Source organism: Coregonus lavaretus (assembly GCF_964263955.1).
Source record: "Coregonus lavaretus genome assembly, chromosome: 33".
Lineage (NCBI taxonomy): Eukaryota > Metazoa > Chordata > Actinopteri > Salmoniformes > Salmonidae > Coregonus > Coregonus lavaretus.
Window position 1 is genome coordinate 28,599,046 of NC_140020.1, and position 18,628 is coordinate 28,617,673.

The following is an 18,628-nucleotide window of genomic DNA, read 5'->3' on the forward strand; positions in this document are numbered from 1 at the left end:
ATCTTTGACTTAATTGTCCGCAATGGTCCGGACTTGTCCCCAACTCGTGCAAAATGTGTGTCCACAGACAGTGATTGCACACAGGAAGCCAGTCACGAGACATCCTTTTTTTTTTTTCACAGAGTAAACATAGCTAGCTTTCAACTGATGATAATGTTGACCTAGAACCCCACGAGAAACTGCTGCATCGGTAGCTATATCTAACTAACTTTATTAGTTACTTACCAACCTAGCTACTGAGGTCGATGTTTGCTAATGGTGGACTCATATAGCTTCGATGCAACCAATAGTTTTTACATTGTGCTAACTCTCTTGGTTGCATCGAAGATAGCTGACTCAGTGACATTCTGAATGTGTTTACTTCCTTTGACAGATCTGAGGTGCAAGTTGAGTCTCTTCGCAGCAATGGGAAATTCAAACTCCTGTTGTAACAATCTGGGGATCCCCCCAGCAAAAGGGCCCAATGCCGTGGGATGTTCAGATTTCATGATGGATCACACTGTAGAGGTAAACAGTGTTGTTGTTGTCATCTTAAATACGAAACTAACTGGTAACAACTATTGAAACTGTCAGACTGGTCTCATAGACTAGACGTAACATAGTAAACGTAAATCTGGGAGACTGAAATTAGTATGACATGTTACCTTTGGTATGGTTACATAAGATAGGTTACTTAAGGCATTAAGGCAAAAACGTATAACGCAAAGATTGCTTTTTCTAATCTCATCATGGACAACTTTAGCATTTTAGTTAATTAGCAACTGTGCAACTACATAGCTACTAATTTTAAGCTAATTTGCAACTACTTAGCATGTAACGCTTACCCTCCCCCTAACCTTAACTATTTTTGCTAACCCTTCCCCTAACATTAACCCTTTTAGCTAACCTTAACCCTTTAACCTTACTCCTAAACTTAACGCCTAGAGCTAGCAAACGTTAGCCACCTAGCTAACGTGAGCTGCAACAAATTGGAATTTGTAACATATCATAGGTTTTGTACATTCATAACTTATTGTACATTTTGGTATTTCCTAACATTATAAGAATTGTAATTCATAACATATTGTACAAATTGCAAATTCGTAATATATCATACGAAATGGATTATGAAAATCCACAAATTAATACATAGTATATGAAACATAACATATCATACCAAATGATTGATCATACTAAATGGAGTGTCTCGGATTCACCTATAGAATAAGAGGAAATGCTCTGAGACCATGCTGAAACTGTCTGTCACTAGGGCACCTTCTTTCGGCTATACTATCCATGTGTAGCATACGAGGATGCTGAAAAACCAGACTGGATCCCAAGCAGAGAATATTTCAATGGGCTTGCAGACTTCATGAAAATCAACAGAGGCCTGAGTGAAAAGATTTTTGATTACCTCTTTGGTAAATATGTTTATTCTATGATATACATTAACATTTAGTTTCTTTTAGCTATAGTGATCCTGGAACTCAGGTAGGCTAGATGTACCATGTTCTATGCAGTGTACAGTATATGTTATTCAATTACTCACAAACTGTATGAGTTGTTATAACATGTTGTTTCTGTTTTTTTGTAAAGGATCTTTTAAGATACCTGCTGCCATGAATGCCCCGTATAAACAGAATGGGAAGTGTCCAGTTGTTGTGTTCTCTCATGGACTTGGTGCTTTCAGGTACAAACAGAAGTGATCATTTATTGTTCACATTACATGTACAGTGCCTTCAGAAAGTATTCAGACCCCTTGACTTTTTCCACATTTTATTATGTTACAGCCTGAATTTAAAATGGATTAAATTGAGATTTTGTGTCACTGGTCTACATTTACATTTTAGTCATTTAGCAGACGCTCTTATCCGAGAGTGACTTACAGTTAGTGAGTGCATAAATTATTTGTTTTTATTTTTTCATACTGGCCCCCCGTGGGAATCGAACCCACAACCCTGGCGTTGCAAATGCTCTACCAACCACTCGGGAGGTTACTACACACAATACTCCATAATGTCAAAGTGGACTTATGTTTTTTGACACTTTTACAAATTAATTAAAAATGAAAGCTGAAAAATGTTGAGTCAATAAGTATTCAACTCCTTTGTTACCGATTTGTCCAGTTTAATCCCACGTGTAACACAACAAAATGTGGAAAAAGGGGTGTGAATACTTCCTAAAGGCACTGTACATTCTCCACATGATATGATATGGACATTATTTTATGCCTTACGTCTTTTCCCCCCAGAACTTTATATTCAGCCATATGCGCAGAACTGGCCTCACAGGGCTTCATAGTGGCAGCAGTGGAACACAGGTACTCCACATGCTCTCTACACACTCTCTCTCCCATTCTCTACACACAGTCTCTGTCCACTTCATTCATGAAAAGAGACTTTGAAAAGCGCTCCCTAATCCAGTGGACAGAGGAAGGGATGTTCCAGTCGACATTACATTTACTTAAGCTAACAATGACAAAGGACTCTCCATAAATACACAGACAGTCTCCCCCACATAGGCAGCAGGCGTGAGCGGCCTGCCTGTTTATCTCAGGGAGGGTGGGAGTGGGAAGGGTGTGCAGACAATGGTACGAACTAGGTTATCACATTTCTATCAGTATGGAGTGCTGGGACTATATGGATAACAGAATGGCTGTTCTATGGCCTAACCCCGCCTGTCCTGTCATGGGGTTAAGCTTTCTGCTGTGGACTTCGGTGTAATTGTGCGCGTCTGTCAGCATTTTACAACAACCAAAATAATAGAATGTCAGTATTTGTGCCGCTGAAAGATATTTCTTATTTGTTGTTTTACTCTAGGGATGAATCTGCCGCTGCCACATTCTTCTACCATGGAAAGACTGAAGAGCCTGACGAGAAAGAAGAGGCGTCGGCGACTAAACCCAACCCTGAGGCCCCAGAGAACCTGGTAGAGGAATGGATGTACTACAGATCTCTGAAACCAGGCGAGAGTGAATTCCCCCTCAGGAATAAACAGGTACACATAGTAATATACAGAATTGAATATGTCACATACAATGTAATGTGTAGATTTCTTTATCTGCTTGTTTGATCCATTCCTCAGGACCCTACATTTGAGTAATACATTTGACATGAATGTAATACCACTACTGCCATAACATTGTGGAATATTGTATTTCTCCACATTTGCATTGCCTTCTGTTAGGAAGACAATTTCAATTTTCTACATGTAATTTAACTGTCTTTCTAGGTGAAACAGAGAGCCGATGAATGCATAAAGGCTTTGGATACACTGATCCAAATCAACTCAGGAAAGAAGATGGAGAACGTGCTTGGGACAGAGTTTGACTGGATGACTTTGGCGGTGACTTTTTATGTCTGAAATGGAACAATCAGCAGCTCTTTAACACTTTTGTGTTCTCTGCTGTTGCAAATGGCTGAATACACTGCATTTAGACAATGCTCAACCTATTCACAACACACCAATTTAAACCCTTTATACAGTGAGGGAAAAAAGTATTTGATCCCCTGCTGATTTTGTACGTTTGCCCACTGACAAAGAAATGATCAGTCTATAATTTTAATGGTAGGTTTATTTGAACAGTGAGAGACAGAATAACAACAAAAAAATCCATAAAAACGCATGTCAAAAATGTTATAAATTGATTTGCATTTTAATGAGGGAAATAAGTATTTAACCCCCTCAATCAGAAAGATTTCTGGCTCCCAGGTGTCTTTTATACAGGTAACGAGCTGAGATTAGGAGCACACTCTTAAAGGGAGTGCTCCAAATCTCAGCTTGTGGAGTTGCAATGATCATGAGAACGGTGAGGAATCAGCCCAGAACTACGCGGGAGGATCTTGTCAATGATCTCAAGGGAGCTGGGACCATAGTCACCAAGAAAACAATTGTTAACACACTACGCTGTGAAGGACTGAAATCCTGCAGCGCCCAGAAGGTCCCCCTGCTCAAGAAAGCACATATACAGGCCCGTCTGAAGTTTGCCAATGAACATCTGAATGATTCAGAGGAGAACTGGGTGAAAGTGTTGTGGTCAGATGAGACCAAAATCGAGCTCTTTGCCATCAACTCAACTCGCCGTGTTTGGAGGAGGAGGAATGCTGCCTATGAACACCATCCCCACCGTCAAACATGGAGGTGGAAATATGATGCTTTGGAGGGTGTTTTTCTGCTAAGGGGACAGGACAACTTCACCGCATCAAAGGGACGATGGACGGGGCCATGTACCGTCAAATCTTGGGTGAGAACCTCCTTCCCTCAGCCAGGGCATGGAAAATGGGTCGTGGATGGGTATTCCAGCATGACAATGACCCAAAACACACAGTCAAGGCAACAAAGGAGTGGCTCAAGAAGAAGCACATTAAGGTCCTGGAGTGGCCTAGCCAGTCTCCAGACCTTAATCCCATAGAAAATCTGTGGAGGGAGCTGAAGGTTCGAGTTGCCAAACGTCAGCCTCGAAACCTTAATGACTTGGAGAAGATCTGCAAAGAGGAGTAGGACAAAATCCCTCCTGAGATCTGTGCAAACCTGGTGGCCAACTACAAGAAACGTCTGACCTCTGTGATTGCCAACAAGGGTTTTGCCACCAAGTACTAAGTCATGTTTTGCAGAGGGGTCAAATACTTATTTCCCTCATTAAAATGCAAATCAATTTATAACATTTTTGACATGTGTTTTTCTGGATTTTTTTGTTGTTATTCTGTCTCTCACTGTTCAAATAAACCTACCATTACAATTATAGACTGATCATGTCTTTGTCAGTGGGCAAACGTACAAAATCAGCAGGGGATCAAATACTTTTTTCCCTCACTTTAACCCCTTTTTTGTAGAGGAAACAAAATAACCAAGGCCACCTGTTTTTCATCAGTTAAATGACAGATTTTAAAGGGATATTCTTCCACCTGACAGTTTTTGATAACTGTTTTTACATATTCCTCCACATTGGATAATAAAACAGGCCCTAAGAGTTGTGCGTGAACAATTGATTAGTATTCAGTTAACTTGTGTATGAACCTGTAGTACGATTACTTGTCTTCTGTTTGAATCATACCCTGGCATTTCAAATCATATCCTATGATGCTGGTAATGAATGACATCACCCTGTATCTCCTCTTTCCCAGAACTCTATGGACTTGTGCCGGATAGCAGTGATGGGCCATTCTTTCGGTGGAGCAACAGTGATCGAAGCCCTCTGCAAAGAGGTCAACTTCAAGTAAGAGCTATCCCTCTCAATTTAGTCACATTTAAACAGTCGTTTCAGTTTTCAAATGTAGATTACATTTCTCTCTCGACAAAAGTTTAATCAAAAGTAATTAAATGGCACATTAAGATGTGGTTTCGATGGTTGGTTGGAACGTGGTGCTTGAACACCAGAGTTGTGAGTTTGATTCCCCATGGTCCCATATTGTATACTGAAAATATATTGTACAGTGTCACTTTGGATAAAAATGTATACTAAATCAGTGTTTCTCAACCCTCAATGTGATGTCGCAGACCAGTCCTTTAGATGTTTGGCTTACACCAATAAGTCCGTTTTTCAAGTGCTAGAGAGGACCCACAAGTCCCTAGCTCTCTTGCTAAGTTACCATATTATATCAATAATAATGCTATTCTACACATTTTGTCATGAGGCTGAGAGAAAATGGTGCAGTTTTTAAGGCCCAGTGCAGTACAAAACAAAGATTTCCCTGTGTTTTATTAAAAATTCCACACTATGAGGTTGGAATAATACTGTGAAATTGTGAAATGATGATAATGCCCTTTTAGTGTCAGAGCTGTTTGGTGGGATGGAGTTTTGGCCTGCTGACTAATGACCAATAAGAAAGAAAGAGTTCCAACCCTTTCTGCCAATAACAGCTAGTTTTCAGTTTCCCCCTCCCCACTCACAGTCGTTGTTAAATTCTTGCTTGAGAAATTAGTCTTTGCTAAGAAGCAATTTTAGTTTCTTTTTTTACCATTTAATTGAAAACAATCACAGTAAGGTACTTAATTGTTACCCAGAAATGATTTGATGTTGAGATAAAAACAGCTGCATTGGACCTTTAACATAACTTGTCAAGAGGTTTGGATCTCTTGGCTACCCCTCAAACTCACAATAATATTAGTTGTACAATGAACAAAAATATAAACACAACATGCAACAATTTCAAAGATTTTACTGAGTTACAGTTCATATAAGGAAATCAGTCAATTGAAAAAATTTAATTAGGCTCTAATATATGGATTTCACATGACTGGGAATACAGAAATGCATCTGTTGGTCACAGATACCTTAAAAAAAAAAAGTAGGGTGTGGATCATAAATTCAGTCAGTATCTGGTGTGACCACCATTTGCCTCATGCAGTGCGACACATCTCCTTCGCATAGAGTTGATCAGGCTGTTGATTGTGGCCTGTGGAATGTTGTCCCACTCCTTTTCAATGGCTGTGCGAATTTGCTGGATATTGGCGGGAACTGGAACATGCTGTCGTACACGTCTGAAGAACTGGGACATTTTCAGCTTCCAGGAATTGTATAGATCCTTGCGACATGGGGCCGTGCATTATCATGCTGAAACATGAGGTGATGGCGACGGATAAATGGCACAACAGTCGGCCTCAATCTCGTCATGGTATCTCTGTGCATTCAAAATTGCCATCGATAAAATGCAATTGTGTTCATTGTCCGTAGCTTATGCCGGCCCATACATAACCCCACCGCCACCATGGGGCACTCTGTTCACAACGTTGACATCGGCAAACCTCTCGCCCACACGACACCATACACGCCGTCTGCCATCTGCCCGGTACAGATGAAACCGGGATTGATCAGTGAAGAGCACACTTCTCCAGGATGTCAGTGGCCATCGAAGGTGAGCATTTTCCCACAAAAGTTGGTTACGACGCCAAACTGCAATCAGGTGAAGACCCTAGTGAGGACGACAAGCATGCAGATGAGCTTCCCTAAGAAGGTTTATGACAGTTTGTGCAGAAATTCTTCGTTGTGCAAATCCACAGTTTCATCAGCTGTCCGGATGGCTGGTCTCAGACGATCCCGCAGGTAAAGAAGCCAGATGTGGAGGTCCTGGGCTGGTGTGGTTACACGTCCTCTGCGGTTCTCTAACATTAGGTTGGAGACGGCTTGTGGTAGAGAAATTAACATTCAATTCTCTGGCAACAGCTTTGGTGGACATTCCTATAGTCAGCATACCAATTGCACGCTCCCTCAACTTGTGGCATTGTGTTGTGTGACACAACAGCACGTTTTAGAGTGGCCTTTTGTCTCCAGCACAAGGTGCACCTGTGTAATGATCATGCTGTTTAATCAGCTTCTTGATCTACCACGCCTGTCTGGTGGATGGATTATCTTGGCAAAGGAGAAATACTAACAGGGATGTAAACAAATTTGTGCGCAATCTGAGAGAAATAAGCTTTTTGTTCGTGTGGAATATTTCTGGGATCTTTTTATTTCTGCTCATGAATCCAACACTTTACATGTTGCGTTTATATTTTTGTTCAGTGTATATGCTGTTGATCTCCTCAGGTGTGGCATTGCCCTGGACTCGTGGATGCTCCCCCTGGATGAGGAGATCAACGTCAGGGTAAAGCAGCCCATCTTCTTCATCAACTCTGAGAAGTTCCAGTGGGCCGGGAACATCATGCCCATGAGGAAACTGGTACCACCTGACTCCACCTCCACGCAGAGGAAAATGGTCACCATTAAGTACGGAAAGAGTATACATTCATTGTGACTGAGATGACATGTGAAAGACGATAGATTCGATTAGTTTTCCACACCTATTTGGTTTAGTTGATCTGTGCACAAAAGACCAAACAAAACAAACACTTTCTCTGAATCCACTCTGGTCTGCTGTCGTTTATCTCGTGTCTGGCACTTACAAAACCACTTCCTGATTTGAAACCAGTCTATCAGTGCAAGAAAAACCTCAGAGTTGTGTGTTGTTCTCAAAGGAGGAACTTATTTTCACAGTCCAATGTTACAATTCACAATCCAAAGAACACACATTTACCTCAATTTTTACAGTGCATTCGGAAAATATTCTGACCCCTTGACTTCAACATTTTGTTAATTTACAGCCTTATGCTAAAATTGATTAAATTGTTGTTTTTCCTCATCATGACAATGACAATGCAAAAACAGGTTTTTAGAAATTTGTGCTCATTTATTAAAAAATTTAAACTGAAATATGACATTTTACATAAGTATTCAGAGCCTTTACTCAGTACTTTGTCGAAGCACCTTTGGCAGCAATTACAGCCTTGAGTCTTCTTGGGTATTATGCTACATGCTTGGCACACCTGTATTTGGGGAGTTTCTCTCATTCTTCTCTGCAGATCCTCTCAAGCTCTGTCAGGTTGGATGGGGAGCGTTGCTGCACAGCTATTTTCAGGTCTCTCTAGAGATGTTCAATCGGGTTCAATTCCGGGCTCTGGCTGGGCCACTCAAGGACATTCAGTCAGTCACTTGTCCCGAAGCCACTACTGCATTGTCTTGGCTGTGTGCTTAGGATTGTTGTCCTGTTGGAAGGTGAACCTTCGCCCCAGTCTGAGGTCCTGAGAGTGCTAGAGCAGGTTTTCATCAAATATCTCTCTGTACTTTGCTCCGTTAATCTTTCCCTCGATCCTGACTGGTCTCCCAGTCCCTGCCGCTGAAAAACATCAAATCAAATTTTATTTGTCACATGCTCCGAATACAACAGGTCTAGACCTTACAGGGAAATGCTTAAAAGCCCTTAACCAACAATGCGGAAAGAATAACAAAATAAAATAATACAATATAAAATAATATGAAATAAAAGTAACAAATAATTAAAGAGCAGCAGTAAAAACAACAATAGCGAGGCTATATACAGGGGGTACCGGTACAGAGTCAGTGTGCGGGTGCACCGGTTAGTCGAGGTATTTGGGGTAATATGTACATGTAGGTAGAGTTATTAAAGTGACTATGCATAGATAATAAACAGAGTAGCAGCAGCGTAAAAGAGGGGTGGGGGCAATGCAAATAGTCTGGGTAGCCATTTGATTAGATGTTCAGGAGTCTTATGGCTTGGGGGTAGAAGCTGTTTAAAAGCCTCTTGGACCTAGACTTGGCGCTCCGGGACCGCTTGCCGTGCGGTAGCAGAGAGAACAGTCTATGACTAGGGTATCTGGAGTCTTTGACAATTTTTAGGGCCTTCCTCTGACACCACCTGGTAGAGGTCCTGGATGGCAGGAAGCTTGGCCCCAGTGATGTACTGGGCCGTACGCACTACCCTCTGTAGTACCTTGCGGTCGGAGGCCGAGCAGTTGCCATACCAGGCAGTGATGCAACCAGTCAGGATGCTCTCGATGGTGCAGCTGTAGAACCTTTTGAGGATCTGAGGACCCATGCCAAATATTTTCAGTCTCCTTAGGGGGAATAGGTTTTGTTGTGCCCTCTTCACGACTGTCTTGGTGTGCTTGGACCATGTTAGTTTGTTGGTGATGTGGACTTGAAGCTCTCAACCTGTTCCTGCTCGGTCCTCTTATTTTTCCTGTAGTCCACAATCATCTCCTTTGTCTTGATCACGTTGAGGGAGAGGTTGTTGTTCTGGCACCACACAGCCAGGTCTCTGACCTCCTCCCTATAGGCTGTCTCATCGTTGTCGGTGATCATGCCTACCACTGTTGTGTCATCGGCAAACTTAATGATGGTGTTGGAGTTGTGCCTGGCCATGCAGTCATGAGTGAACAGGGAGTACAGGAGGGGACTGAGCATGCACCCCTGAGGGGCACCCGTGTTGAGGATCAGCGTGGCGGATGTGTTGTTACCTACCCTTACCACTTGGGGGCGGCCCATCAGGAAGTCCAGGATCCAGTTGCAGAGGGAGGTGTTTAGTCCCAGGGTCCTTAGCTTAGTGATGAGCTTTGAGGGCACTATGGTGTTGAACGCTGAGCTGTCGACAATGAATAGCATTCTCACATAGGTGTTCCTTTTGTCCAGGTGTGAAAGGGCAGTGTGGAGCGCAATAGAGATTGCATCATCTGTGGATCTGTTGGGCGATATGCAAATTGGAGTGGGTCTAGGGTTTCTGTGATAATGGTGTTGATGTGAGCCATGACCAGCCTTTCAAAGCACTTCATGGCTACAGACGAGAGTGCTACGGGTCGGTAGTCATTTAGGCAGGTTACCCTAGTGTTCTTGGGCACATGGACTATGGTGGTCTGCTTGAAACATGTTGGTATTACAGACTCAGACAGGGAGAGGTTGAAAATGTCAGTGAAGACTCTTGCCAGTTGGTCAGCACATGCTCGGAGTACACGTCCTGGTAATCCGTCTGGCCCTGCGGCCTTGTGAATGTTGACCTGTTTAAAGGTCTTACTCACATCGGCTACGAAGAGCGTGATCACACAGTCGTCCGGAACAGCTGATGCTCTCATGCATGTTTCAGTGTTACTTGCCTCGAAGCGAGAATAGAAGTGGTTTAGCTCGTCTGGTAGGCTCGTGTCACTGGGCAGCTCTCGGCTGTGCTTCCCTTTGTAGTCTGTAGTAGTTTGCAAGCCCTGCCACATCCAGCGAGCTTCGGAGCCGGTGTTGTACGATTCGATCTTAGTCCTGTATTGACGCTTTGCCTGTTTGATGGTTCGTCGGAGGGCATAGAGGGATTTCTTATAAGCTTCCGGGTTAGAGTCCCGCTCCTTGAAAGCGGCAGCTCTACCCTTTAGCTCAGTGCGGATGTTGCCTGTTATCCATGGCTTCTGGTTGGGGTATGTACGTACAGTCACTGTGGGGACGACATCATCGATGCACTGATGTGGTGTACTCCTCAATGCCATCGGAAGAATCCCGGAACATATTCCAGTCTTTGCTAGCAAAAAAGTTCTGTAGCTTAGCATCTGCTTCATCTGACCACTTTTTTATTGACCGAGACACTGGTGCTTCCTGCTTTAGTTTTTGCTTGTAAGCAGGAATCATGAGGATAGAATTATGGTCAGATCTTCCAAATTTAGGGCGAGGGAGATTTGTACGTGTCTCTGTGTGTGGAGTAAAGGTGGTCTAGAGTTTTTTTCCCTCTGCTTGCACATTTAACATGCTGGTAGAAATGAGTTAAAACGGATTTAAGTTTCCCTGCATTAAAGTCCCCGGCCACTAGGAGCGCTGCCTCTGGATTAGCGTTTTCCTGTTTGCTTATGGCCGTTTACAGTTCATTGAGTGCGGTCTTAGTGCCAGCATCGGTTTGTGGTGGTAAATAGACAGTTAAGAAAATATAGATAAACTCTCTTGGTAGGTAGTGTGGTCTACAGCTTATCATAAGATACTACCTCAGGCGAGCAAAACCTTGAGACTTCCTTAGATATCGTGCACCAGCTGTTGTTTACAAATATACATAGACCGCCACTAGGGGTGTAACGATCCATCTACTACATCGATGTATCGATTTATATTCATATGATCCAACTACATCGATCTGTGCTCGGCGAGTTGGCCTTTTGGACAACATATATCGATCTAACATCGTTTTAAAATGTAATAAATCGATTGTATCGATACTAGGAAATAACCCATTGGATTTAAGCACGTCAGACTTTATATGCAGGGGTGCACATAACTGGTACGCAGATACGCAAGCGCGACAAAAATCAGGAATGCGTAATGCCACTTGTGTTACTACGCGCCTTTGCGTACTTGACCGATCTTCTCATCTAACCTTACACATGACATGTTGCTTGTCAACTACTGTCAGGGATGTCCAAAAAGCAACAGACATTAAGCAGCTTCTTTGGCGTTTCGCCACCTACAAAGAAACGCCAACTGGAGCCAGAGCCGAAGAAAATACTTTTTTCGGAAAAGTGGCTCCAAGATGTGCAGTGGCTTGAAGCTAACGATGAGCGCACTGAAATGTGGTGCAAGATTTGCCGCTCAAATCCACATCTAGCAGACAAAACAGGTGCATTTTATAAAGGCTCAAAGAATTTCAACCATCCTTTATTTGACAAACATGAAAAGAGCAAGGAGCACACGAATGTGGCGCAAGCCATTGCTAAAAGCTAGCCGAGAATAAATGTCCAGTCGCCCACTTGCCAGATGGCGAGACAAGCTGAATGAAGAACAGCGGCAAGCTCTGTTTAATATTTTTCTCTTTCCATACTCCGGCAACATGCTGCGGTTGGAGACTCCCTTGTGCACATTCTGTGCACCGCACACACACTGGAGAATTGCGCGAAATCAGCTGATCGCAACGTTCCTTACTGTGAGACATTTCATCGCTCTGTGGTCAAGCTGCTGCAGTTTTATTTACAAAAAGGTGGAGCAAAAAAAACTGCTGCACTGAATAAAGCTATGTGAAGAAAATGGGATCTCCTTTGTGGAACTGGGTAAGTTTCATAATACCAGATGGTCTGCATGGAGGCATGAAACACTGTTAAAAATATCAAGACTATTGCCAGCCATTAAAATGCAACTGGTTACCAGGTATTTATTTCAGTCACACTGGTTGAATTTTTGGCTAAAAGGTTACTGAATCGATTTCAAGTCACTGAATCGTTTCGGATCGTATCGTTCTAAATGAACCAATATCGTCCTTGAATCGTATCGACAACCACGAATCGTGATACAAATCGAATCGTTGTTAAAACGAATCGTTACACCCCTAACCGCCACCCCTTGTCTTACCAGAGGCTGCCGTTCTATTCTGCCGATACAGTGTATAACCCGCCATCTATATGTTATTCATGTCATCGTTCAGCCACAACTCTGTGAAACATAGGATATTACAGTTTTTAATGTCCCGTTGGTAGGATGTTCGTCCATTTTATTATCAAGCGATTGTAAGTTGGCCAGTAGTATCAATGGCAAAGGCAGATTAGCAATTTGTCGCCGGCTCCTTACCAAGCACCCCGATCTCCTTCCGCGATATCTCCTTTTCTTTCTACTCCGAATGACGGGGATGAGGGCCCTGTCGGGTGTCTGGAGCAAATTGTCCGACTCAAAATAAAAATGATTCGTCCAGTTCAAGGTGAGTAATCGCTGTTCTGATGTCCAGAAGCTATTTTCGGTCATAAGAGACGGTAGAAGCAACATTGTGTACAAAATAAGTTAAAAACAATGCGAAAAAACACACAAAAGAGCACGGTTGGTTAAGAGTCCATAAAACGGCAGCCATCCCCTCCGGTGCCATTACTGAGATAACCATAGCATGATGCTGCCACCACCATGCTTCACCGTAGGGATGGTGCCAGGTTTCCTCCAGACGTGACACTTGGCCAAAGAGTTCAATCTTGGTTTCATCAGACCAGAGAATCTTGTTTCGCATGGTCTGAGAGTCTTTAGGTGCCTTTTGGCAAACTCCAAGCGGGCTGTCATGTGCCTTTTACTAAGGAGTGGCTTTCGTCTGGCCCCTCTACCATAAAGGCCTGATTGGTGGAGTGCTGCAGAGATGGTTGTCCTTCTGGAAGTTTCTTCCATCTCCACAGAGGAACTCTGGAGCTCTGTCAGAGTGACCATCGGGTTCTTGGTCACCTCCCTGACCATGGCCCTTCTCCCCCGATTGCTCAGTTTGGCTGGGCGGCCAGCTCTAGGATGCGTCTTGGTGGTTCCAAACTTCTTCAATTTAAGAATGATGGAGGCCACTGTGTTCTTGGGTACCTTCAATGCTGCAGAAATGTTTTGGTACCCTTCCCCAGATCTCTGCCTCGACACAATCCTGTCTCCGAGCTCTATGGACAATTCCTTTGACGTCATGGCTTGGTTTCTGCTCTGACATGCACTGTCAACAGTGGGACCTTATATAGACAGGTGTGTGCCTTTCCAAATCATGTCCAATCATTTGAATTTGCCACATGTGCACTCAAATCAAGTTGTAGAAACATCTCAAGGATTATCAATGGAAACAGGATGCACCTGAGCTCAATTTTGTGTCTCATAGCAAAGGGTCTGAATACTTATGTAAATAAGGTATGTTTTTTATTTTTAATAGATTACAAAAAATTTCTAAAAATCTGTTTTCACTTTGTCATTATGGGGAATTGTGTGTAGATTGATGAGGATATTTTTTTCTTTAATCAATTTTAGAAGAAAACTAACGTAACAAAAAATGTGGAAAAAGTCAATGCGTCAGAATACTTTCCGAATGCACTGTATGTGAGAAGCACATCATGACATTTGTGTTGTCCTTTTTGCTTCTGTGGCTGACCCTGGCTTTGGACTCCGCAGGGTCTGTGTGTGTGTGTGTGCGTGCATGTGTTTCTCAGGAAGTTGGGTTAATCGAAAATAAATATATTTCTGTGATGTGAAAATTATAATGGACACTCAAGTATTCTTCTTCTGTTCTCTTCTCCCCCCACAGGGGAACCGTTCACCAGAGCTTCCCAGACTTCACCTTCCTGACAGGCAACTGGATCGGGAAGATCCTGAAGCTGAAAGGAGAGATTGACCCTCAGGTCGCCATCGATCTCTGTACTAAAGCATCGCTAGCGTTCCTACAGCGACATCTAGGTAAGGATCTGTATGGTGTACATTTGATTTGTAAACAAGGGTTGCTTCAACAGTTGCCTGGAAACCCAATGTTGAATTGCATTCTACGTTGGGCAGAAATGAGCATTTGAATCAGGAAAGTTTCCTCTCACAACCTCTACAAGCTAGAATGTTTAATCAAATTGTATTTTAACGTACTTTACCGGTTGGTCCTTTCCTGATTCAAACGCTCATTTCTGCCCGACAATTCTATTTCGGGTTTCCAGGCAACTTCAACAGGTGCATCAGACATGTTCAAATGTCATTCTGTGTGCGGGAGATTATTTCCTTCTGAATGTTTTTTCATTTGATAAAACAGAGGAAGCAAAGTAATTTCCTTGTGTCAATTGTGTTTGCCTTTGTTTTGCAGGTATGGATAAAGACTTCAATCAATGGGACCATCTAATAGAGGGCAAGGACGACAACCTCATTCCAGGCACCAATGTCACAGAAATACCTTAGTTCAGTTCCATCTAAACTTTGGACTTTACACAATACCACTAGCTGAACTCAAGGTGACAATATTTGCTGCACTGAGCCTTGAAATTGTTTCATCATGGACAAAATGTAAAATCAATTCAAAGCAATTTCTACTACAGGCAATCTTTACCAGTAACAAATTATGATTGCTTGGAGAGGGGGTATATCTCCAAGTATTGGGATAAACAGCTTTTTTAGTTTCATAGTATGTATATAGAGCAGCTAAGAACACAATTTGCTGTACTCATCAGTATCTTTGTACCTGAACCAAATTGTGGTTGCAGTGTGCTATGCGATTATACACCTGTATGGGATATTATACAAGAGTACGGTTTAGACATTTAGTTGATCAAGGAGTCTTTGTTAATATAGTTCAAAGATTTCATTTTAAAACCCCCAGATGGTTCATGTGATTATGACTTTGGTTAAATATATTATTTAGCATGATTGCACAGAATACAGATTGAGATAATGTAGCGAAGATGCAACAAGAATCTAACAAATTGATGACACTTAGCTCACAAAGGATGAGATGTTTCTTGATTCCTTTGAACCAGAGCCATAAATATGTCATGTGCCTTACCCTACAGCAGCCTACCTTTCTCCTTCCTCCTGGGTTGTATTTGTTAGTCACCAAACGGAAAACTCACTAAAACAACCTGAACTTGTCCAATGAGAAACGCTCCTTTCCGTTTTCTGTTGGAAAACTAATGCAGTTTCCCAACTCCTCGAGTATCCCCAACAGCACACATTTTTGTTCTAGTCCCGGACAAACTGATTCAACTTAGAGGGCTTGATGATTAGTTGACAAGTTGAATCAGGTGTGCTTGTCTGGGCCTCAACAATGTGTGCTGTTTGGGGTACTGGAGTTGGGAAACTGCCCTAATAAATACAACCCTGGAACACTCAAATGTAACAGCTTCTTTTCTAGCCTTCATTTCCATGTTTTTCATTTTTACACTACTGTAATCCAATGCGTCTAATTTGTATACAACTATAAATGGATACTGTGAACATCGAGTATTTGTGTTCTTTATCAATGACAATTATGTGGTGAGAAATATGATCATAAGGTCCTATGTGAAGATTTTGAACCATCACTTTCTAGTAACGTTCTGGAATGTCATAGCTGTAGCTTGCATTCTACACTAGATTGTGGAGGACATTGTAGATGTGGTGGTATGACAAGATCATAACAGCTGCTGTAAAGACTAAGAAAATGACTGGAAGGAAGTGCAAGATTATGTATTGTGTAAACAAAACAAAAACATTCTCAGTTCTCACTGCACATTTCAATTTTTTTTTTACAGGAACAAACATTGTGACTTTGTATAATTAAATTCAACAAAGGCTTTCACATTGAAAATGTCAGATTTTCTAACTTCAACAATAATGGAATATGTAAATATAGTGCTTTATTTTTGAAACACTGGCAAAATTACAAAAATGAAACATTACAAAAAGATTTTAAACATATCAATCTTGCATTGTTCCATAAATGCACAAGTCTGGTATAAAAGCCATGGATGAAAGAGTTCTGTTTAGAACTACTGATGAAACAAATATGTCAACAACCATCCTAAAATGGTGTCGTCTTATTTGACAGATTGTCCATAGCACCAAATCGTTTAGAAAAATTGACAAGCCCCGAGGCATTTCTGATCAGCAGATGAATGGCTAACTTGAGTCAAATGACGTGAACATGGGTGATTAAGTAACAACAAAAGGAAAAAGCAAAGCAAATGACTAAATAACCTGAAAGATAATGCTGGACACAGAATGGGGCGGCAGGTAGCTTAGTGGTTAAGAGCGTTGTGCCAGTAACTGAAAGGTCGCTGGTTCTAATCCCCGAGCCGACTAAGTGAAAAACCTGTCGATGTGCCCTTGAGCAAGGCGCTTAATCCTAATAGCTCCTGTAAGTCGCTCTGGATAAGAGCGTCTGCTAAATGACCAATTTATTTATTTATAATGCAAATGCCAATAAAATGCCATTGAACTGACAACAAATTGTCACTGAACAGAATAATTGATAAACGTCCCAGAATATAACCTGGAATAGAACTTTCAGTGTATGCCTGCACAACACACTAGTCACTGGACTGGCTTCATCTTTGGCTACTGCTCCAGTGGTTCCTGGGTGGGCCGAGTCTCTGACACAAAGATGACGTCATCGGCGCATTTCTCCTCCACTCTCAGGGTGAGATGCGTCACCTGTGACATCACAACTTCTGTATGGGAGAAAGGTGAGGGCAGGGATGTGGTCAGGAAATCAGAGAAGATCAGGAAAAATAAGACATTTGTTTAAACGGAGAGGAAGAGGCGAAGCGAGAGGATTTACTTCGCCCAAAATCTGTCAGCGTGAGATAAGCACTGTTTTTGGATGGAGGTCTTTCAGAGTGTCAAATTACGTGAGGCTTATTTGATCTAATAGACGTTTTGTAATGTTTACTGTTACTGTACTGATATAAGTGGATGCACGTGGCATTCCGGCAACTTTGAGAAAAACGGCTTAGTTGTGCCTCTTATTTACACGCATATCTACCCTCTCATTGGCTAAAATGGTCCCACCTGATCTCGCCTGCCTTCAATCCTTGAGGGCATGTACAGTGAGCTCCAAAGGTATTGGGACAGTGATATATATTCATTTTGGCTCTGTACTCCAGCACTTTGGATTTGAAATGAAACAATGACTACAAGGTTAAAGTGCAGACTGTCAGCTTTAATTTGAGGGTATTTACCTCCATATCGGGTGAACCGTTTAGTAATTATAGCACTTTTTGTACATATTCACAAACTCGTTGGATGCATTTGCTGTTTGTTTTGGTTGTGTTTCATATTATTTTGTACCCAATAGAAATTAATGGTAAATAATGTGTTGTGTCATTTCGGAGTCACATCTATTGTAAATAAGAATAGAATGTTTATAAAACACTTCATGTGGATGCTACCATAATTACGGATAGTCCTGAATGAATCGTGAATAATGAGTGAGTATACCAAGATGGCGTAGCAGTGCGGTCGTGTTCTTTTTTGTGTGTCTGTGTAAATAGCCAGTTTTTTGTATTTTTTTGTATTTTTTTTGTATTTTTCGCACATATTTCCCTATCACACTTTTCATCCTTCTACAAAATATACTTTCCTGCTACCCGCCTCACTCAATGTGGAACGGATTCTATTATTGACTTACCTTTTATCTAGAATCTCCAGTTGAAATTAGCTAGCATGCTAACTAGCTACTTGCTATTAGCCACCGTTAGCGGTTTTCCCCCAGAACATCTGATTTTCTGCTGGAATAACTGAATCACTGGATATTAACACCGGATCGCAACTAGCTAGCTGCAACCGAATGGATGTTGCTGTTTGTCTAATCACCACAGCCCCTGAAGCAAGCACCAGTTAGCCTTGAGCTAGCCTCGAGTCAGGCCCATATCCCGGCTATCTACCTCTCTGTCTACCGGACGGGAGTAGCCAGCTAACTAGCTACTTGCTATTAGCCACCGTTAGCGGTTTTTCACCATTGTCCGTGGCCTGCACTACCTACCTACCAGCCAGCTCTAGCGTGGACTATTATCAGCCAGTCTGCACTGTCTGCACAGCGCGATATCGACCCAGAACATAACGTTTTTTCTGCCGGAATCACTGAATCACTGGACCTTTAACACCGGATCATCGCAACAAGCTAGCTGCAACCAAATG

At 42.2% G+C, this 18,628-nt stretch overlaps 1 protein-coding gene across 3 annotated transcripts; it reads left to right on the forward strand.

Annotated features, from left to right (window-relative positions):
- Positions 1-6: 6 nt before the first annotated feature.
- LOC311108612 (platelet-activating factor acetylhydrolase-like) lies at positions 7-15,946 on the forward strand. 3 transcript variants are annotated; one of them, XR_014610523.1, is made up of 12 exons: positions 7-190; positions 374-507; positions 1,250-1,400; positions 1,576-1,669; positions 2,231-2,299; positions 2,799-2,976; positions 3,211-3,324; positions 5,103-5,194; positions 7,505-7,684; positions 14,286-14,434; positions 14,823-15,630; positions 15,802-15,946. XR_014610523.1 is itself a non-coding variant. In XM_084151277.1 (11 exons), exons 2-11 carry the CDS (start codon positions 406-408, stop codon positions 14,912-14,914), a joined length of 1,221 nt encoding a protein of 406 aa, XP_084007403.1. In that variant the 5' UTR covers positions 7-190; positions 374-405; the 3' UTR covers positions 14,915-15,946. The 3 variants fall into 3 exon arrangements, 2 of the variants coding, with proteins under 2 accessions (XP_084007403.1, XP_084007404.1); XM_084151277.1 differs by having other exon boundaries at positions 14,823-15,946; XM_084151278.1 differs by lacking the exon at positions 7,505-7,684 and having other exon boundaries at positions 63-190; positions 14,823-15,946.
- Positions 15,947-18,628: the final 2,682 nt, after the last annotated feature.

Coding starts and splice junctions, on each gene's coding strand:
- LOC311108612 (XM_084151277.1), top strand. CDS start 406: ATGGGAAATTCAAACTCCTGTTGTAACAATCTGGGGATCCCCCCAGCA. Junction 2,977..3,210: donor TCCCCCTCAGGAATAAACAG/GTACACATAGTA, acceptor CTGTCTTTCTAG/GTGAAACAGAGAGCCGATGA. Junction 3,325..5,102: donor TTGACTGGATGACTTTGGCG/GTGACTTTTTAT, acceptor CCTCTTTCCCAG/AACTCTATGGACTTGTGCCG.